The sequence below is a fragment of the Strix uralensis genome, chromosome 21, assembly GCF_047716275.1.
Source record: "Strix uralensis isolate ZFMK-TIS-50842 chromosome 21, bStrUra1, whole genome shotgun sequence".
Classification (NCBI taxonomy): Eukaryota; Metazoa; Chordata; class Aves; order Strigiformes; family Strigidae; genus Strix; species Strix uralensis.
In genome coordinates, this window is record NC_133992.1 from 11,194,474 (window position 1) to 11,216,466 (window position 21,993).

At 42.9% G+C, this 21,993-nt stretch overlaps 2 protein-coding genes across 8 annotated transcripts in view; one reads left to right on the forward strand and one right to left on the reverse strand.

The window, feature by feature from the left end:
* On the forward strand, positions 1–16,335 carry MORN5 (MORN repeat containing 5). 3 transcript variants are annotated; one of them, XM_074891303.1, is made up of 6 exons: positions 1–68; positions 138–285; positions 622–733; positions 1,643–1,774; positions 13,436–13,551; positions 14,786–16,335. In XM_074891303.1, exons 1-5 carry the CDS (start codon positions 22–24, stop codon positions 13,513–13,515), a joined length of 519 nt encoding a protein of 172 aa, XP_074747404.1. In that variant the 5' UTR covers positions 1–21; the 3' UTR covers positions 13,516–13,551; positions 14,786–16,335. The 3 variants fall into 3 exon arrangements, with proteins under 3 accessions (XP_074747404.1, XP_074747405.1, XP_074747403.1); XM_074891304.1 differs by lacking the exons at positions 13,436–13,551; positions 14,786–16,335 and adding an exon at positions 5,444–5,517; XM_074891302.1 differs by having other exon boundaries at positions 6–285.
* Positions 16,171–21,993, reverse strand: part of LHX6 (LIM homeobox 6) — a 16,619-nt gene continuing 10,796 nt past the window's right edge. For 3 of the 5 annotated variants that reach the window (XM_074891299.1, XM_074891301.1, XM_074891300.1), the window contains exons 8-10: positions 20,510–20,684; positions 19,718–19,821; positions 16,457–17,964 (exon numbers count right to left, since the gene is read on the reverse strand). In XM_074891299.1, coding sequence (XP_074747400.1) covers positions 17,944–17,964; positions 19,718–19,821; positions 20,510–20,684 — 300 coding nt within the window. In that variant the 3' untranslated portion in view covers positions 16,457–17,943. Of the gene's footprint in view, positions 16,307–16,456; positions 17,965–19,717; positions 19,822–20,509; positions 20,685–21,993 lie in introns of those variants that run through there. The other 2 variants (XR_012631846.1, XR_012631847.1) reach the window with 2 other exon arrangements.

A 21,993-nucleotide genomic window follows, 5' to 3' on the forward strand; every position in this document is an offset into this window, starting at 1 on the left:
GCGCCGTCGGGCCGAGCCGCCATGGAGGTGACGGGCGGCCGTTACCGCGGGGGCACCGTCCGCGGCAGGTGGGACCGGCGGGGCGCGGGGGGGCTGCCCGCCCCCCAGCCCCTCCCCAACCGCCCCGTCTCTTCCAGGATGGAGGGACAGGGCTCCTACACGCTGCCGACGGGCACCGAGTACCGGGGAGCGCTGAGGGACGGGCTGTTTGACGGCGAGGGAGAGCTGCTGTTCCCCAACGGCGGCAGATACCGGGCGGTCTGGCACCGCGGGGTGCCCACGCAGGTACCCCGGGCAGGGGCGGGGGGGCCTCACCCCAAGGGGCCTCCACCGTCGGGGAGCGGCCCTGCCTGGAGGCCCCACCGCAGGGAAGGTTTTGAGGTGAAATAAGTGGATTTCCGAGCCAAGCCAATTTTTCGCCCCCTCGGTGGGGTCTCGCACCCAAACGTGAGGGGTGGGGCTGCTCCGCAGATGTGGTTCCCAAGACTATTTAAGCCCGAGCTGAACCGCGCACTCACTCTGCTCGGCTAACGCACGGTTTTGGCAGTGGAAACACTAACCTTGGTCGTACTCGATCCATCCATCATGTTTATTAAATCTCTGCTTCAACATGTTTTGCAGGGGAAATACACTTTTGCAGATGGTCTCAAATACAAAGATAAAAAATGGCATTACTGTGACGGCTACGACAGAAGATTTTACACAGAAATCTGTTCTGGTCTTAAACCAGCAGGTACTGAATTGCATTTGCGATCCTAAGAGTCTGGAAGGAATTAAACTAACAACTTTGCTTAAGAAAGATTAATTCGGCTACATGAGTAACATGGAGCAGAAATGCTCTGGCTAATTTCAGGACCCGACCGTACGATGCTGCCAGAAGAATGCTGACACCAGCTTCCACCAGCCCAGGATGCAGCGTGGTCTCTTCTGGAGTGATGACCCCCGGGACAGGACTTTGTTTTCAACAGATTTTGATATCCTGATTAACCCTTTTATACATTTCTCCTTCACTGCGTTAGCAGTGTGTTTTGAATATAGAAAAGTTGAGCAAAAGCATTTAATTTACATCCAGAACATCAAATAAAGTTTGAATGCATCTGCCCCATGTAGCTTTTTTAGTAGATACCAAAATAAACATTTGTGTCAAGTCTATATTTTTGCTAAAGAGTTTTATAATATTATTGTTTGTCTATAGTCAAAAGGTGAAAAGATTTATAAGGAACAAGTGAATAAAATATATAACGTAATACATAAAATACTCTTCTTTATACATAGAATATTTCAGCGATGACATGTAGTTGTTCTGTGGGGCCAGCAAGACTCTCCCGGCCCCACTTTGGAGTTTGGGGTCATATTTGTAATGTTAGTTTAGTGGGCTGAATCACAGGACCGTGAATGGGGAAATCAAAGGGATTTCTTTCCATGACACACTTTTTGTGTCTGGATTTTTCCATTTTCATTTTCTCCATCTGCAAAATTGGCAAAATGTTTTATAAAATTTGTTGTAAAGTAACTGCATTGTTTTTATAGCAAATGCCATGGAGATGTAATACTTGTTAGGTATCTTGATCAAAGGCACAAATGGAAAAAAAAAAAAAAGAAGCAGCAAAATAAAGCAAACACTTTGTTTTTTTATCTTCAGACATTTCTCAGTTTACAAATCTGGATCCTCCCAGAAAAATCCCGGAAGGATGTTACGACTGTGGGGATGGATTCTATAATCCTGAAACCAGAGTTATTGTTGACTACAAACTCAGGTTTCTGAGAAACGCAGGTATGATTGACTTCTTCAAGGTAAACTAAGATGAGTTTATTCATCATATATTCTAGGATGTGTGATTAAAGCTAAACCATAAAAAAGTCCATGATTTGGTTCTGTTATCACTGAGCAAAAATATTTTTTACTTATTTATTTTTATCAGCAATTTATGTATCTCCAGAGTATAAATCATATTTTGCAAAATTACAATGAAGTATTCCCAAGCAGATACAAATAAATATATTTTATTACCATTTGATATGTTAATCTCAGGAAAATCTTCAATCTCTCCCGTTATGATCTCAAGCAAGGGAGTGGTTGTAAGGTGTACATCATTGATCTGACTTAACTCTGTGTTGTGAACCAGCAAAGTGCTTCAGGGTGTGCTTATCTCTACATGTAAGAATAGTCCGTTTTGTTGAAATGTGTCTTAGGTCTATGTTTAAATGCTGTGCTGAACGGGAAACTTCCTTGTCACCTTGCAGAGCTGTGTTTTGAGTAGTCTTGCAAATATTGGGTCTTGTGGATGAGTCCCCAGAGTAATAATCCTTAGGGAAAATTAGTTCTCATCAAGCCAAAAGAGAAACTTTTCAAATTAAAACCACAGAGAAGATCCCCAAACAGTTGACACTGGGATAACTCAAAAAATGTAATCTGACCTGAAACAAACGCTTTGTGTTCTGGCTATTTAACCTTTGTGTTTTTCACCTTTTTCGTGCAGATTTTTTAAAAATTAAAATGATTTCTGAAAGCAACCACCCACCCCACCTTTTTTTTTTTTTCCCCCCCAAAATGTCCAAATCGCAAGACCTGGTGTTTCTAGAAGACAGAACATTTCATTTTCAGTGTGCCACAGTTTAACGGTTTTGTTGCTTGGAAACTCCATTTTTCAGCAAATTTACTATTTGTTGAAAAAAATTCTGCTCTGCTCTACTTTCAAGAGCTTTTATAAGTACGCACTGTGATATTGGAGGAGGGAAGTGAAGGGGGGGTTAAATGAATTGGAGATACCATCTGCTATAAAATATACCCTATGATACATGGCCTGTTTTATAAACGTTGAATAAAAACTGATCTAGATTATTACAAATGGCATTGATCCAAAATACTGGAATGCAGTGGGCCTACTGATGAGGAAGATAAGCAACATGCTTTCCAAAAACACAGGAACCTACACAGATTAGTACAGGAGGGAACGCCTTGGAATTCAATTTATTGTTTTTTAATCTGTTCTTTGAACTCATTGTCCTTTATGACATTTATCTCAAACCCTACAAATTATATCCATCAATATTCGCTAACCAGACCAGCGCAGCGTGCAGTCTGACAGAGTCGTTGGAGATGTGCTTTGTGTGGCCGTTCCATTGAGAGCCCTGTACACAAAGTTAAACTTGTTGATGTGAGTGTGAAGAAGGAATGTGCCATGTAGGCCAGACCCTTCCTCTCAAGAACATGAACACAATTGAAAAACCCGGCACTTGTTCAACATCAGAGGAACTCTTACCACCCCAGGAGAGATGATTCAGGGCACAAGGCCACTGCAGTAAAGAAAAAAAAAATAATTAAAAAAACCCCAGCTGTAAGCAGAAGAAACTGAGGAAGAGGCTGGGATGACAGGGAACAGATCCAGAATTACTCCGTTACAGGTTGGGCAGGAAGGAGCAGGAAAACCTCCAGGCTTCCAGCCAAGTCTTGAAAGCATCAAAAGCAGATGGTAGGAAGCATTCAGGAAGTTCTTACAACAGCTTGACAGGTTTACCAAAATGACACTATCTTCCTCAGGTCTGGCAGCAGGCTTTCAGAATACTCCAGTTCTCACCTTTCACCCTGGCCCTATTATGAAGCAATTTCTGATTGTTTCTCGGCTGTTTGTGGAAGAGGGCAGGGAAGCATACAGCCTTGGCGCTGACCTGCCTCCACACTGGCAGCATCCAGGTACTGTTCCAGAAGAGAGGAAAACAGACGCCATTTGAAACTACTGAGTTTGCTTCCACCACTTCTTTGTCAAGATGAGTGGATGTGGAGTACCGTAGAGACTCCTGTTAAATTTGGCAAGCCTTGCATTTCACTAGCGTGGAGGTCTGATACTCATTTACTTAGAGAGCTCTTACTGTTAAAGCAGTGCAAAGGCCCATCATGAAAACATAATCAGGCCCAGGGAATGAAATGACAGCAACAGTTTTGTTATATGTTTTTATCTAGCAAAGTTTTCCAAATCCTCATTACAATCTTGCAGTTATTACTCCGTCCCTAAACCTCTGTTTCCTCAGGGATGCTCAAATTTCTCTTGATTCTCCATGTGTTCTCCAATCTTTTCTTTTTTTCCAGTATTGCGAAGTACGCAAAATTGAACACATAAATAAGAACGGGAATGCTCATTTGTAAGAAGATACGTTGTTTATTTTGAATAGATACTGGGACTAGACTCCTGTTTCACTAGGAGTATTACTTTTTTTTTTTTTTCCCCCAGAAATAGGACTCCTGGCACCTTTGTAACAGAGTTTGGTCAATAGAAAGATGGGAAGATTTCCCAATTTTTCAGTGATGTTATGTTTAATGCAAAGCAGGGAGGTACAAGAAGAGCTGTAACATTCAGGTTTTAGGACCCCCAAATATTGGAGAAGCCCACAGCTTTCAAAGAGAAAATACCATCAGAAATAGAAATTTTGTTATACTGAAATGGAAAAGATTATAGGAGATTGCCTGGGTCACCTCTCTTTTGATGAAAAGCAAAGATACTTCTGATGAAAATTGCCCTGTTTCTCTTGTGGTTCTCCCAAGGATGGGATAAATAATAAAACCCATGCTTTTTCTCTTTGTAATACAAGAATATTTGTGCTACTAGTTTCATATTCCATCTTCAGGTTTAATTGGTATATACATGGTGCACAGGGTAGCTTTTTATACTGCAGTCTGTATTACCTGAAATGTACATATCTCTTCATATAACATCAAGAGCAGGAAGACACAAAGCCTGTCTTTACATTAAAAGCTCAGTCAGGTAACTAAATTAACATGCATGTTATTAAGAGCAGAATTAGGCGCAGAAAACGTGTCTTATTAAGAGGAGAGGTTTTGGTGTTGCTGCAATCCCAAACCAGCCAGCAATCAGCTTAGGATTTCTACAAGCCTGGAAGTCTTGTAGACTTCAGGAACCATTATGAGCTGAAAAGGTCAAGATTCAAGAACATGATTTTATTATGGTTTAGAAAAGACGGTTGTGAGGGTGACCCAACTCTACAGGCAAGGGTGCAAAGCCATTTTAATTCTAAGCCTTAGTAATCACAGCCTTACAGGTTCCTCACATTGTTACCTTGGGGTGAAGGTTCTCATGCTTAGTCTGAAAGAATTTAGAAGCAAAATTTTTTGGAAAGTCAACAGCAGTGTATTCATCTATTTCAGGTTTATCCAAGTATGCAAATCCATGAGATAAATCTCCTACATTTAGACTTTTTTGCCTTACAACTCAGATCTGACTTGCACCAAGTGCTTTTTGGGAAATGTAGACTTTGACTTGTCTGAAAAATGTAGTTGAGAAACAGAGCCATAACCGCTCAATAATTATACAGGGTATTATTTCTGTACCTACCCTCATGTACCCCAAATACATGCAGATGTTTGCGTGCTCTTTCTCATAAACTACTGGAGAACTGGGTGTGGGATGAGGACCTGGCAATTTTTCAGGCCTGGAGTATTTCTGGAAAAAAGACAGCAAGTTTAACTTAAAGTCGACTGCGGTGCAGGAAAAAAAAGATTGACTGCACTTAGGGATCATGCACAGAGCTTTATTCCCTGTTCTTCTTTGAAATTGCCCATTCTGGTGATGGAGGGAGTGGATGAACAGTCTGATTCCAGGCTAGTCCCTAGTCATTGCCTAAGAATGCAAGAGTTGTTTTGGCAGATGCCCTTAGCAATGGAGAGGAAAGCCCCAGCAATACACATACAGAGGGAATATAGTATTTTTGTTCGAATGAATTTAGCTTCCCATAGATTTAAATGTCTACTTATAACGCAGGACCATTTAATCTTTTGTACATTTGTTTCTTTTTTATTTGACTTAAGATACTGAATTTAGATGAGGTTTAGTTCCTACATATTGAAACTCTTAAAAGCTCTTCAAATAATTGTTCTTTGGATACTTGTTAAGCTAAAGAAATCAGTTTTGATCGGCAGTAAAAGTTCATGCTATTTTAAGTGCAATGCTATAGCTATTTTCTGTTGTATATTTAATCATTTTGAATTATATGTCATGTAAAAGATTTTAGCTCTGGGGCATTTGCCAGATGGCTGATTCTGCATTTCACACAACAAAAGAAATAATGTTTGTGTAAAGCTCTTAAAAATAGTTGGTAATCAGTATATTCTACAACGAATAGGATCCAGACCTGTTTGGAAAAAAACCCCAGCTTTTGCAGAAATTAATTTAGAGGATTTGGTCTCTACCTCTGGGCTCTGAACAAAACAAATTGTGTCTATTGTTTGCTGATTTTTTTAACATTGAACAAGTTAACTGAATTGTAAATTTTACTCATTTTTATGCTAAATGCCATTTATTGCAATTCATTGATCTTTTTCTCTTTACTTTGGCTGACAAACTTATTTCTGAAAACAGGGTTTTGTAAAACAGAGCCAAAGCTACTCTCCGTTTACACAAGTAGAGCATACGAATGTGAGTAGCCCTTTGCTTTTCTTGCAACAGCTGGAGTGCTTGTCCTTTTTACTGCTACCTCCTCTTTCTGGCCTCTTTGATTCATATTCCTCCCCAATACCATTGCAAAAAATGTTTTCTCTCTTTGCTATGGCACTCAGCTTGTTTTCCTTGCCCACAAGGCTCTACACAAGTCCATACAAATTCACCTTTTGGTCTTACCTCCTCTGTCTCCCATATATATTCTTCTCTTGTGTCTAGTCCCAGGACATAGTTTTTCTGCCCACATTCATACAATTCCAGTTTGCTGGTACTTGCTTTCCAGACTCACTGCTTCTGTGATAGTCAGAAGATTTGAAAAATACTACATTAAGAGGAAGGTTAGAAATTGTATTGTAACTCTTTCATCTGGATCTCCGAGTGTCTCCTGTCTATCTCTTCCTATTTTTTAGTTAGATAGATAGCTTTTGTCCTGCTGTGAGAGCTTTGGACCTAAATAATCTTCAGTGCTTAACAAATAAATTAAAAATCTTAGAAGGAGGAGAGGTAGAGCATTAGCAAGTATCAAACTGGGGTCTGCCGAGTGGGCAAGGCAAATGAATGAGTATTGGAGTGAAGATGGCAGCAAGAAATTGAGTCTACTTCATTTAAAGGGAAGATCCCAGACTCCTACGACAAGTAGCTTCATGTCTATTCTTACTTTACCCTAAATGCTTTTTAAAATGTTGGACCAATTCTCCTACCCATCATATGCTCTTTTCGTATCTTCGTATGCAGAAAGGTGGTAAGATCAGGCACATTTTGAGTGCCATTGCAAAATGCATACTTATTAAGTCTTTCTCAGTGTCAAAGTGTGTAACCAAGAAAATATTTTAGATTAAATTTGGCTTACATGTTTTAATATAGAATATCCTTCATTCAGTAAAACAGATTATGAACCAGTATGATTTATATTCAAGACTATAGCCAAGAAAGATAGTATTAATATATGCATGGCGATGTAAGTTACCACAGTAATTTCAGTAGCGATAGCTTTTGCAGAGATATTGTTCCTTGTGGTTTCCTGATCTTAAAATACTTATCGTTTTGAAAACTGTGAAAGTTTCAGTTCCAAATAGTGGCATGCCAAGAATAACTACTTTGTTTGTGTGCTAGTCATCCTATTGTGAATCCATTAAATACGTTATAGACAAGTCTTATAGGCACTTATATTCAGCTATACAGTTCGTGTGAAAACAAGTTTTACAAGAGATGGAAAGTTCATTTGGGGGCCATTTTGGAATTACAGTAATTAAAAGTAAATGGAAGGGTGAGAATTTGTGGGTGGAAGCAAAGGTTAATTGAAAACATATTTTCCATTTTCATGCCAGCCTTGATGTTGGAGGGGTCAGGTACAGTAAGGAAAGCGGTGCTAGGGACCCGGAGGGGGCAGTGGAAATGAAAGGGGTGTGCCAGGCTGAATCCATGGCTGAGATGCTATCACATGTGATTGTAATTGTGCAGTGGAAGAACATGATAAACTGCTCTGCGGGTGATGGGAGGAGTCAGGCATGCGAAAGAATCACATGATATTGTTGTTTACAATGGTCTGCGTGTGCTTGGCCCTCTGCAAACAGAGAGGAAACTCAGCTCTTGTTCAAGGCTTGTCTACTGTAAACACACCCTCTCACAAACCATAACACTGGAGAGCTGCTCTTACCCCATGGCTGTGTCCTCGGGGTACGCTGGAGCCGCGAGCCTTCGGCTGTCCTGATAGCAGCACACACCAGGGCACAGCCACTTCCCTCCCGGCTCGCATGGCCTTTAGCAGAGCAAGAGTGACTGAGGGGACATGCCCACTCACGTCTGGTCCCAGCTTGCCTTTGGGCAGAGGAGAGAGCCACGGATGTGAATTTTGGAGCGTGTCGGAGTGAGCATCAGGGCTCCGGTGTAGACAAAGCCTTTAAGACACCAGGAACACATACAGTTACAAAGTGCAGTATGAACACCTAACACGGAGCCAGCCAAGGTGAACAATGTAGTTTTTTTCCCTGTGTAAGCCACCAAGTATTCTAATTTCAGGCACCTCGAGGTGGTTTCCTGGGAAAGCATTAGTTAAGAGGGCAAATCTGGAAGCCTACACAGCAGTACTGCTGTTCACTGACAGTCTCCGCTCTGCATCATGGCAGACACCTAAGCACACAGAGTCCTGAGAAGTCTCTCACAGCTGAGGTTTCCATAAGCAACATAGAAACACGATAGCTAGAAGCAAATAATTCTAAACTTCGTAATACGCATTTAATATAGGAAGATTAAATGCACCTAAATTACGGTGTATTTTCAGGTCAGCCCTTGGAATCACCCTGAAGCAAGCCCACCCTGAATTTTCAGCTCTTTCTAGTCCCAGTTGAGAGATAAATCTGGAGTGTGTAGTTGGAGAAGTCTCTTCTGCCACTACTTTTAGACTGAACATTGAAAATTAGACAAGTGGTTTCATTTTGCAGAGACGCTGAGGAGAAATCCACTGATTTGAGTGGGCTGCAGTTTGAGCTCACAGTGGAATATACCTAAACAGCATTTTTGACAGACACCTGTTTGGACTTTGCTGGCGTTTGGAGCTTCCCCTAAATCCATCCAAAACAAGGAAGAAACTTGCAAAGCAGTATTTGTTGAGAAGAACTAATTTTGAAACAGGCTACTTAATGAACACAGTATGACCAACAGATTTGGTTGGGTCTTATTTGCCTAAAAAAACTCTTATCCAAACTGACCTCTTGACTGTGTAGACAGTGTCCAACAGTAGATCAGTAGGACGTGTGCCCCTGGTTAATCATCTACCATGGGCAGATGCTGTTTCTGGGGATCAGTCGTGCAGGTGGCTACCAGGGTTGGCTCCATATGCCTCTGCCTGCTTAATGAAAACAGCCTGAATTAATTACAAAAATAAAAGAGAAGCTGTCCCAGTTTGGGCTGGCTGAGGATCTGACCCACAATATTCAAAATATATTTTGTGGGCACTAGAAAACGGGTCTTGATTGAGACAAGAAAATAATTCAAAAGAATCAGTCAATACTTACATGTATTTTAACAACTCATCCATTAAGATCTCTCGCTACCTATCTCCAACATTTCAATGATTTTTCGTGATAATTATATTTCACTAACTTTGGAAGAAATAACTTGCTAACATTTACTAACTGAATAGGGATACACTAGATTGCAATAAAATTTTCAGACAGAGCTTTTTTTCTTTACCTTCAAATGTCAACATTGTTCGTCCTGTTTCAGCAAAGTCTGTTCCATGAATGTTTATTCTACTGAGGAAAATCTAAAAAAATGGATAAACTTTTAAAGATAAATATGCTGACACAAAATTCGGCACACAACATGAAGAACCCCACACAACCTAATTGTGCACAGGGTGATAATTTACCGCTGATTAAAGAGTTTGTATTTTTTTCAAATCTTTTTTAAAGGGAAAATTACTTCTGAAGGTGAAGATGTGCTTAGACAATCATATTAACATATTCAAACAATCGCAATTTGCAAAATAGTAATTACAACTCACTATCTGGTAGCATTAATCAAACTTCAAGGTTTAATTCCATTTTAAATATTGATGAAATGTGATTCTCCAATCTAACCCTGGTGTTGCAGGGTTATGGAAGCAGCCAGTGACAGAAAAAGAGGAACGTGTAGTTAACAAGCAGCTGCCACAAAGAAGGATCGGCATCTGTGATTTAAATTGTTAGCTGCACAGTCAGGTAGAGTGTAAAAAGGGTAGTCAAGAGGCTGTTAAGTCCATTGCTGCCAATTACTAACAATCAGGGAGGAGCTTTAAGACTTGTTCAGTACAATAAACCCAGTTTGTCTTGTTTCAGGGGTTACTACTGAAGAGGTTGCAGCTGCACTGATTCAAATAGCCCTAAAACTACAGTAATTATCAACCAGTCTTCTTTAGTGTAGCAAAAGTATGTTTTACCATAGCTTAACTCTTTACATTCTAATATTTCCCTGCCTCTTCCCACATAGCTAGCCCTGGAGCCATTCTCATCTCTGGGTTTGTGGTTCTTCTGCTATGCTGGATCAATTCTCTCATTTCCCCTTATCTAGACCAAGACCAGTAGTACGGTACGCCGGGTTGGATGGCAGTTCCAGGGATTTGCTTTAGGTTATTTTTTAGAATATTGAGTCATCACATCCTTTTCATTTAAAAAGTTGAAATTCATGTAGCGCATTCAGTTTTTACATCTGATTAGACTATATGCAAGTTAAGCACTGCTTATGAACATCTATTTAATTTGCATGGGGTCAGATCACTGCATGAACCGAGACATTTTGGGATGGGTCCAGGGAGGCTAAAATCCTTAGAGCAACCTGCCCTGTGTGCTTTCCTGGGAGACCATGAAATCCCAGAGTGCAGAAGGAAACAATCCAGGCAAACCAAGGGTCTGTTGGAAACCTGTTCTATGAAGCCAAGTTAGCATCTGCCTTTCCTAGTGCTTACATCCCTGATGCTCAGCTAAGTGAGCGCCGTAGATTTCTCACTAGGAAGGCAGGCTGATTATTTCTAGTACTCAGGTGAGCCACATATATCTGTACCCAAATACGGGCTAGATAGTGGTGATGTATAGCGTGTGTAAGTTTTGTTTATTCCTTCACCATGGAACAAATAGACAAAGTTTCATTTTCGTGCAATTATTACAAGCTCAGATAAACTATTTTGTAGTTAGGGCGATTCCAGCTAAAATCACAGAGCTACCCAGGCTGGACAATCTCTGTTATAGCCGAGGCTCATGTGATCACGTCGTTACTGTGCTGGAACACCTAGTGCATAGAACAAAAGCCAGCACATTGATTATGGCTTTGATGTTGTTTTTAAGAATGCTTAAGGACCACATTTGCATTCCTGCTGCAGCCCTCAGTGGAATCTCTGCCTCTGTAAGGATTGCGTGGTCTTTAAGCAAGATTCAGTGCTCATCTTTTTAATTTCCCTTTTAGCATATTTTTCAGCATTTATTTTCTCCTAGTTTATACCCGAATAAGAAATGTGCCATTAACAGGGGTATTTTGTTATGGACCCATTGATTCATAGGCACAGGGAATAAAAAAGAAATCATGTCAGTGAAACACAGAAAGGCTGAACTTAGCTATTCTATCCAAATGGTATCCATTTTTCAGTCATTAAAGCAAGCCTGCAGGCTGAGCTGTTGGAACAATGGCAGCACAAGTGTGTTCTCCAACCCATTCACGGTCACTGGGGTGCTGCTCAAAGGTGGGCGCTCACCACCAAAACCAAGCTTTGGCAAGCCAGCACCATGAGAAGAGGGTCAGTAGCCACTGGAAACCAGTGACTCTATGCAAAGAGCGAACTGGAGAGCAGGCTCTTAGGGAAATGCTCCTGTGAGTCACCAGCCTCGCTGATTACTGGCTGTCAAGGGTGGCAGATGAGTGCTGCTGTTCAGATGAGGGACAAATGCCTTGGCACACGCTTTCCGTAAACCTGCTTTTACCAGGATGCCAGCAGAGCTGCGTGTGAGCAGCACCTCACGAGAAGCGAAGGCATGCACTCAACTCACTCGGCCAGCAATGAGAAAAAGGGGATGGTAGCATGAAAAAAAAAGGAAGAAAAATAGGAAAGACAAAGCTGACTTGATTCAAACCCCACTGCAGTCAGTAAGAGCTTGAAAACTTGTGCCTCAAACCTGATTTGTCACATACCCTCCTGTGAAGTTTCACTTCTTAGATTAGCACAACTTCATCCCCAAGACCTTTCCACCTTTTGCATTTCAAATGCTACTATGTCGCTTAAACTTAAAGGCACAACTCCAAGGTCAAAAGATCTCCGTGAAAATTTGACTCCTTACAAGCAACATGCTTCCTTCTTGATTTGTTCTGACCTACCTAAGCAGGGCGCTCAGCTGTGCAAATACATGGGACTGCGCGCTATGCCGGGCGGTGGTCACAGTACCGGGGTGACAGCCCCCTCGGCTCCATCCTCCTCACAATCATCCGTTTATTTGTATCATCTTTCAGGTGATAAGGGCTGCTACAAACCCCTTAAAATTTAGATCGAGGCAGGTTAGAAACACACATCACAACCAGCTAATATGAATTTGTTAAGACAGTGCTAAACACAAGAAGCAGCTCTATTACACTTCATTTATATAAAAATAAATACAGGTATTGTTTTAAGTAATACTTTGATTTTTTTCAAGGCTTTTTGAAGTTTGTTTTTCCTTGTCTACTACAGAGATCCCTTTTCCCCTACACAAACACAAAAGAAAAGGCTGCAGAACAGTTTTTTGGAGACAAGACTCTTAAAATCCCTGGAATTAAGAAGCCACAACTTCACATTTGCCAAGTTGTTTTTTGTAATCATACACAAAATTTCTATTCAAACTTTGCTGGACAGTTGTTTTTTCCTACATTGTCTTTGATTTTTTTTTTTCTTTCCACACTGTCATTATGCTCTGAGAATAAATATGACAGACATGAATACTAACAAGGGACACAGAAGATGGTCTAAAATACGTCTATCAGCCACTCTATCAGCTTGTCGATACCTGGCATAGCGTACATTTCAAAAACAGCATTGAAAGAAAAGCTGGAAGACAAGAACCTAGGTTTTGACTATAGATTTCTTTACCTTCACTTTTCATAAACCAACAAGCAACACAGACATAGCATTTAAAAAATGTGTATCTTCATTTCTGATAGCTTCAACATATCTCCCGCACATCTCCTGCCAAAAAGTAAAAAAATAAAATCTATGCATGTAAATCTCATAGTTCCACCCAAGCTAATCTTATCAAACAGACAAATAATCAGAGTCATTGCCATAGATCCAGTACCTCCTGCCTTGACAAATTCCAAAACAACAAGACACAGTCTTTTAAAGAAACAAAAAAATGTGTTCTAAGAGATGCCAATGGCTAAAAATGGATTTATTTCTCAAAGGAAAAATTGCTTGTCTGAGCTGGAGCCTCGTGATGCAAAGAGCAGATCTGACATGGTGATATTTGGCGTTCTCTTTATCTCCCTTTTAGATGATGATGAGCATGAATGGATCATTCGGACCTGCCGGAAAGCTTTGGATGAAACGATTGAACATAAACCAAAACCATGAAAACAGTTTTTGCTAGATGATAATATTCCAAAGCAGGTAATCTGATTCACAGTAAATCTAATTTGTCCTCGTGGCTTTGTCTCACCCTTTCCCTCTACAGGAATATAATCTTTTTGTCATCTTTGTCAGCACAAACAAAAATGGAAATAATCATTTAATCAGTCATGCTGAGAAAAAGCCATGGAAAAAAAGCAGACTGTACTCACAATAATATTCCTGAGAGGTGTGTAGAGTAGTATATATAAACGTTATTAAGCCTGAAAACAATTTGTTAAAAAGAGTGCCTCAGATTCAGTGTTGAAGTCATTCAAATCCATCTTAATCAACATTATTTTCCCAGATTTTAGTTAGCTGTCCTGGTGAATTCCTTTCCTCTCTTTTTGCTCAGTACTTTGATATTGATTGATCATTGTAATAATGTACACCAGAGGTATTCTTTAATGACTGGTTTGCTAACTAGGAAATTATATCCATTTACTACGAACGTTTGTTGAACTCTCCTGAAGCCAGAGTTTAACAAAATAATAAAAGAGGAAAACTGGGTGGGTTGCTGCTTGATTAGTAAGCCAGAAAGTATTTAAAAATAAAATAAAATGGAATTACATCATTTTCTGGATGTAAGTGCCAGCACTTCTACTTGCATTAACTTTATTTATTACACAAATAAGACATTTACAAAGCACAACATTAAAAGTATGTAACAAAACAGACATTGGTTTTACAAAAAAGTGCTTACAATTTAGTTTTACTTTTTTAAAATAAATATTAGTCTTGACTGTCCACTCATTCAGAGAAATTTTTTTTTAACCATTGTAGCCAAGACATGCAGAATTGCAACATGCTACAACAAAATGATTGGCGGATGAAATAAAACTGATGTGTCTATAGTTGGCATCCTACAGATATATCACTGATAGTAGTGCAGGATTTGTTCCCACTCCCCCGTCCCAACTAGTAAGTTGTGTAAGCACCTTTAGCTCGGGCATTGGGGTTAACCAGCATGAGCCGAAAAAAAAAAAAAAAATTTGCAATAAAACTGTAAACCATTCCACTTCAGACCCTAGCCATATTTAGTTACCTTATTAAACTTGAGTGAAAAGCCTTTCACTGGCTATCCTCATTGCATTTTGTCTGCAAAAGGTTTTGTAAATAGCAACTGGAAAAGTTTAGTACGTGGAGTCTGCATTGCTGCACCAGAACCCATTTGGCAATTGCTGAACAAACTAAGAAAATGAAAATGATTTTAATTTTATTTTTTTTTAATCTACAGACAGGAGATGAATGCAAATGACCTGAGATAAGGTTTGGTTCAGTGGCAACAGTCAGTGTGAAATATGTTGTGAAACAATGTATTGAATAAATTAGAGGATTTCTTACATTCTTGGTACAGTTGAGTATTTTCCATACACATAATTAGCTCTAAAACTGCACAAGCTGAATTGCTTCCAGTTTTTTGCAAACAATTTGGGCTTAATATAAACAGAGCCTGATTTCTGAATTAGCAAAGCTGCTCCTGGCTACTTATGGGGGAAGGTGCCCCGGAGCACAGTCTGTGCAGGGCAGCTCACCCCACGGGCAGCGGCGAGTCCACTTCCACCAGAGAGAAGCCCCTACGCTCCCTCGGCCCTGCGCCTCGCACTCCAGGCCTGGCAGTGGTATCGGTTACAAAAACTTTGATAGACAGTACATTTCACAAGTGGGGTTTTTTCTGATGAGTAACTAAGTTGATATTTAGCAGATACACATTTAATAGTTTCCCTTTCATTGCACCGCCGAGACAGAAGAGAAATGCATCAAACCATTTTCTCCCTCAACAACACCATTGTGGAAATCTCAAGTACTGTGGGATGTCAGGTCAAGTTACAGCCTGAAGTCTCTCCTTCAGTCTTAAATGAAATAACTACCCATTCGTTTATGGCACTAGTTCCACAACTAAACAATCATTAGGATGTGCGAGCACAAACAGAGAAGAAAGTCAGGCCCTGGTGACCCTGCCGACCACCACCAGCGTCTTAAGGCTGTTGCGTGCAGACGCCGCAATCCCCCTCAACCTTGCGATTACAAACGCTCCACCAATGGCCAAAAACAGGGACACCCGTCCTTCACTCATTGCTACGGACAAGGACAAAAGTGACTGCAAGGGTGCAACTGGTGCCTGTCCCCTCCCCGAGGGGACGCCTCTGCAGCAGTGGTTCCAGTCCGGTCAGGCGCGCGGGAGTGCCTTGTCACTGGCCACACACTGGAAATGGTTATTTGCGCGTCAGGAGGTGACAATAATACTTTGCAGACTTAATTTCCTCTCTCCTTTCAAATGTTATTTTAAATTGGGGATAGAGCTGCTAGCTGCTGGCTGCAATTAGACAGAATACTGGCCTAACTGTCCAAGGTATTACCATCATGCACTCTCTGTATTTTTTTTAATATATATACATACCCACACACAGAGGTATGTGTGTGTATATATATCTCTCTATATATTTGTTCCAACGAATATCAATGCATGCTTGTGCTCGGTTATTTCTCAAACCAAGAGATCTCGGTGGCCACCTCAGCAGACGTCTGCGCCTCCCCGCGCCGCTCCCCGTGCGCTCAGAGCGGCGAGCGTGCCTCGTGCCTCGCCGTCAGCTGGAGCCGCGTGTCCGGCCGTCGGTGTCACACGGAGCTCGGGGGCACGGTCAGGAGCAGGCTCACCGTGTGTGCAATACGGCCTGGCCAAACCAGTGGGATGACTGCCCACCCGGCCGACGTTGGAGATTGATCCAGGATCTCCCAGAGAGAAAAACACATGTATCTACAGTTCGAATTAAAAACAAGTTACGTAACGGATGGATTCCTGTCTTCTGTTCCTCAGGCACAGTTCAGTCACATTATGCACTAACTGTGGCTCATAGTGGGCTTTCACATTCTTGGAAACGTGGCCTCACAGACACTTAGCAGCAAGACAGACCCCTGTGCTTGCATGGAGAGAGGTTTCCTTACAGACCTGCTCTTGGCGTGGTGCAAACTGAGAAGGGCTGGCAAAGGTTACTTGTTTACTTTTTGTTATTACCGTCAATGAAGGATCGTTTCGGAGTTTTTTCCTGATTTGGGGCCAGAGTGCTGAGCACTTCCTTTGCTGTTGCAATGAGCCCTGCGGTGCCTGCCCTGCCGGCAGCCGTTCTCCTGGGCTGCACCTTCGTCCAAGGACTTGGCAGGAGCAAGAGCCATACTCCAGCAAGGGAGAACAGGCAGCGGGAACCAGCACGGTGCTGCCAGATAAAGGAATATGCCATCACCTTGCTGTCCACTCAGCTAGCGACTGTTCCTGCTGGCCTTACTGCACTTTTCACCTTTTTTAACTGGGTCTCCGGTTTCTACCCCACTGTTTCCACTGACTGAACTTGGGTCCACACCAGGGCAGAACATTTCTACACCTTTGCGGCCAGCTTCTGTTGGGATTCCCAGTCCCAGAGTATGGAGTGTCTGAGAGTTTTGTGTAGGTACATTCTGAAATCACCCATTTGTGATCCAATATGACTCCAAGGAAATAAAGTAGCTTGTTAATAAAGAATAAGAGTAAAAAATTTAAAAAAAAAAAAAAGATTTGGCAGATGGCTGTGAGAGGAGAGAGATATTCAGTGTTCTAAGAACAAGTCAGCAATCAAAAACTTCAGGGTGCTAAACCTGGCTCTGCCACCAACCCCCATGGTTCCTCTCAGTTTAGGACATCTCAGTTTCCCCTCCTATAAAATGGGGGGGAAAAACACTAAGATTTACTTACCTTAGAGTGATCAAAGGACATGTGATTCTAAAGCACTTTGAGGAGGAAGAAAAACTGCCTATTTCCAGCTGGCATCGTGTTTTCCACTTAGTGGAGTCTCAGCTACCCACGAGTTTGGCTCAGGAAGGTCTGTGTATATATTGAGTTGCTGAGACAAAAAGCCCATTTCAGATTTCACACATGCAAGTGGAAATAAGGAGGGATGTCCAAGAACCGACAGCGCTTCACTGGTGCAAAAAGAGAATCAGGCCAAACCACGTAAATTCCTCCTTCCTTTATGTTCAGAGGTGATCATTGACCCCCCCGAGACTCAGCATGTTCTGGTTTGTTCGTATTCCCATGGGTTTGGGAGCAAGATTTGCAAGCACAGTAGAGTCACTAATTTTGACTGTGTCTGGCATTGCCTTGGAGAGACTCACGGTCATTCTACAAGTCCACAAGAAACAAGTGAAAAATGTAACTCTGCACTCAACACACACATACACAGAGTGTCGCTGGAGAAATAATAGTGGATGTTAGGTGCTGGTCAATGGAAATAACTGAGAATGCTGGATCTGAGTTTCTCCTGCATGACTGATAACAGTTGCCTTGGGCCGACGCCGTGTTTCAGCGGCTGAGGGGCAGTGGTGCTGGTAGCGCCATGGGCAGGTGAGGAAGAGTTCGCGCAGTCAGTACTGAAAGAGGATGACCTAGTGGGAAAAACGGGAGTGGAGCGTTAGCTGCTTTCAGAGGCAGACAGCCCTCGCAATGAAAACGCGTTTTCAGGGTCCGACAGAACAGACATGTGCCCTGCGGGCGCCCAGGCAGCCGCTTCCCCATGGAAAAACCTCTCTGGAGCCAGTGGCTGCCCACCTGCTGCCAGCCCTGCCCACAGAATGGAGCCGGCCGGGGCAGGCACAGGCGGTAGCAGCACGCAGCCCGAGAGCGAGCTGCACCTCCGGGCACACCTTTAGCTGTGAAGCTGTATCATACCGGGCACACGCTGAAACCAGCATTTATTTGCTCTGTGATACAGCAGCTACCATGAAAGATGAAGACCACTGCCAGTGGTCCTTACTCTATCTGCCCTCACTTGCTAATCAGCACAGGCCTCCCTCACAGCACTGTACCTCGCTGCTCAGCAAATACAGCGTCTGCCCTCGCCATCAGTCGGGGGAAGCAGACGCTGAGCTGGTCACAACTGGGTTCTCCCACAGCTGCTGCGCTGGGTACCTCGAGAGGAGCGGGGCTGTGTGCCCCACACGCAGAGGGAAACAGAGACTTAACGTTTGCATGTGTTTTCCCAGGATCTCAGCTATCACTGCTTTTAAAAAAATTTTGGATGTGGAAAAAGAGGCTGCTTCAGGTTTCAGGAATTCAACATGCAAGTGATTGTTTGGAAAAGGAGCTGGTTGGGGGGCAGCTCCATGTCCTGAGAACCCAGTTCTGCAACAGCTGCAAGCAAGTAATTACATTTAAATCACAGGAGCTACTTGCTGTAGTGAAGTTTCTCTGAATGACAGCACCAGGACTGTATAATATTTTCCAAAAACTCTCCAGCTTGCTGTGCAGATATCATGACAAAATGGTAGCATTTAGACTGAAAAAGTGACTTTGCTGTGCCCCTGCTTGTGCTTATCGAAGCGGAGCTCAATAAGCTACCACTGCTGCACTGGTTCAGAGAGAGATCTGAAAAGAGAGATGCTGAGAACTTCTAACAGTAAAGACAAAATCTAAAACCAGTAAGAATTGCCAAAGGCTCAGTGTTTCCTCAAAACGAAGCCACTTAAACTTGGATCCTAAATAAATTCTTGTGAGCCTAAGCATGTTTCAGAAGTCTTGCCCCAAAGTAAGTTGTGTGTTAGAACAGACAAGATACTTTAAATGCTGAACAGAAAAATATCAATATGCAATATTGTTTCCTGGCCAGACATTGTGAAATAACATTCCTACTTCAGATATTGTAACAGCCAGTTGTTATTTTTTTAAGCAATACTGGAATCCCCAAGAAATTAATCTTTCTTATTAACTCATGGAAAACTGGAAAGTTATCACATGCTAAAGGTCCCCCCTGCTCCATCGTTAACAGCCGGTCGCTGTTTGCACCGACAGCGCGTGCAGACAACTGAGGGACGGAGCAGGAGAATGGAGCTCATTGCACACGGGAAGGGGAGAAACCAGAGCGAGAGGAGTTCAGGCAGGAGGATGTCAAAAGCCTTCAGTGAATGCAGGCACAGCATCCCAGTACAGCACAACAACACGGGGTATTTAGTGAAGAACATGATGCCACTTTGACCAACAGTTGGTACATCAATCTGGGGCCACCAAAATTAAGAAGAGACACAGAGATCATGGAGAAGCAGTGATGCTGACAAGAGACAGCAGTGGCAATGGTGTTACACAAAAATCTTTGCTACAGTTGAGGTTTTGAGGCCCAAAGCCTGAAACAGGGACTACAATTACCTTCTCACCCCTATTAGATAGTGGTCCTTCCATGTCTGCTTTGAGGTGCACTGGTGGAGCAGTGTAGGGAAGTCTACAGTGCACTTGTCCACACTGTACCTGACCTGTGGATGAGAAGAGGCTTCAGCCTCTGTTACTACAAACAACACACGCCCTCCAACCGGCACAGTCAGGCTTCCACCGGGCAGCAGCTCAGGATACGCGTGGAAGAAGAGGTGCCCCATGGATCACAGCAGGAGCCACGTTTTACTACAGCCCGCGTGGGCGAGGGAGAGGAGAAGCCTCACAAGAGTCACAGAGCCAAAACCTCTGTCCAGATATGACCAAAGCTGCCTGCCACTCGCAGTGATTCATCGGCACTTGGCAACTGTTAGGGAAAGCAACTCTGATCTTGTGAGCAGGAAGGAGACCACTTGACCACCGAGCTCAACAGGGCACATTCACGCCTCTTCTCCATGACAAAGAAAACACAAGGAGGCCAAGGACCAGTCAGGTAAAACCCAGGCAGTGACTTTCCTGGGAATGAGGCATGGAGGGAAAGAGGCTGCAGCAGCCCCCTCTCCCCTCCTTCTCTCATCTGGGGCTTCCTCATAAACGGCCCTTCAGAAAATCCCAAAGTTCATCAGACCACGAGGAGGAGGAGCAGCTTGTGCGCCAGCCATGCACCCGCAGTACAAGGGCGTTTTTGACAGCACTCCGGGCCGTGGTGCTACCGCCTGCTCCCGGGGAGCACCCCACTGCCCTGCCGACCCCGAACACCTCGCTGCCAGAGCCCTGCGAGCCGGCACTTACTTTCTATGTATCCGTGCAGCGTCACCATCCGGGCCCGCTCCGGGCTGCTGAAGGGTGAGTAGTGAATGTCATCGGAGAGCGACGAAGGGATGCGGGACGGGGGGGCTCCCGAGGGCGGCACTGTGTGCTGGGGGGTGTGTTTTTTATGGCGAGCTCTGCAGTTTTGAAACCAAACCTGAAACAAAAGCAGCAAACCCTGTGTCAATGGAGAGACCATTGGATTGAAGTGTGGTCCTTCACCAAGACCCTATGGTGGGTGTCTCTTCCAAGTATTTAAAAATAAGGAATCAAATTTAGAAATCTGCACGCTGAAATACCTCACCAGCATTCCTCCAGCATCCATAGCCTTGTATTACACTCACTAGAGCGAGAGTTTTGTCTCAAGACAGTACAGACATCAGGGTGCCTGAAGTGGAATCTCTGCTATTGATTTGTCTTGGTCAAAACCAACACCAGTCATCATTAGGGTCATTAAAACTTTCAAACTTGTCACAGGAGTCACTGAGTGAAACACCCTGATGAGATGATGCAAAAACTCACATTAATGATCACACTATTCCCTTCCACATGGAAATAATTTCAACAACAAGCTGCTCCCTGAGCTTGATGGGCTGTGAAAGCCCTTGGTAACTGCACCGTACCGGCCAGGGGAGCGGCTGGGCAGAAACACCCCCGTACCCAAGCTTTGGCTGCATTCATCCATCCCTGCATATGCCAAGCTTTGTCCCTTCACAGCTTCCACTGCAAATGATGGGAGCGCCTTTAAGGTCGTATTTAGATTTTAACCTTAAACCCCAGCTAGCCTGGCCTAAAAGCATAGCTGAGATCAGCTGGGAAATGCGTGAGCATTGGCACAGCGAGAGACAAGGGGAGACAAAACCGAGTAAAAGCTTAGACTAGGAGAAGATACGACTTTAGGGATGAGGAAAACAATATTGTTTTAATCACTTGTGGTTTACCGTATTCAAAAACCACATCAGCAGAACATTAAAGCTGAGAGAGGAGGGTACTGTGGTGGGATACAGCCCTGGTCCATGTGAGCAGCAGGTATGAACCCTCTGACCATATCTTACTGCTTTTAATTAAAGGAATAGCTAGGGGATTACATCCTAGAGTTAAAACATGCATGGAAGAGGGCTTTTTTGTGCTAATGTGGTGATTTCTTTCTTATGCTTTAATTTTTGAAAGATAGCTTGGAGTAAAAAATCTTCTCCAAGGCTGTGCAAAGATCAGCTCTCTGAGGCTGAGCATGCTGGACCACAGAGAAGGAAACAGTCGTAAGCATTTGACAAATTGTTTCCTGTTCAAAGCGCCTTTAAAAAATATCCACATAAAAAATAGCCCAGTGTGCAGACTGCTTGATCTTTAGCTAAATGAAGAATCTCAATAACTGAGGCTCGAGCCAGATTTTCACACACAAAATTTAAATGTGTCATTGGCAAAACAACCCTGGACGAAAGCTCCAAATTTATTTTAATCAGTCA

Excerpts from the sequence above, each read along its gene's own strand:
- MORN5 (XM_074891302.1), top strand. The coding sequence starts at position 22 with ATGGAGGTGACGGGCGGCCGTTACCGCGGGGGCACCGTCCGCGGCAGG. Across the intron at positions 286-621 it reads ACCGCGGGGTGCCCACGCAG|GGGAAATACACTTTTGCAGA; the intron begins GTACCCCGGGCA and ends CATGTTTTGCAG. Across the intron at positions 734-1,642 it reads TTCTGGTCTTAAACCAGCAG|ACATTTCTCAGTTTACAAAT; the intron begins GTACTGAATTGC and ends TTTTATCTTCAG.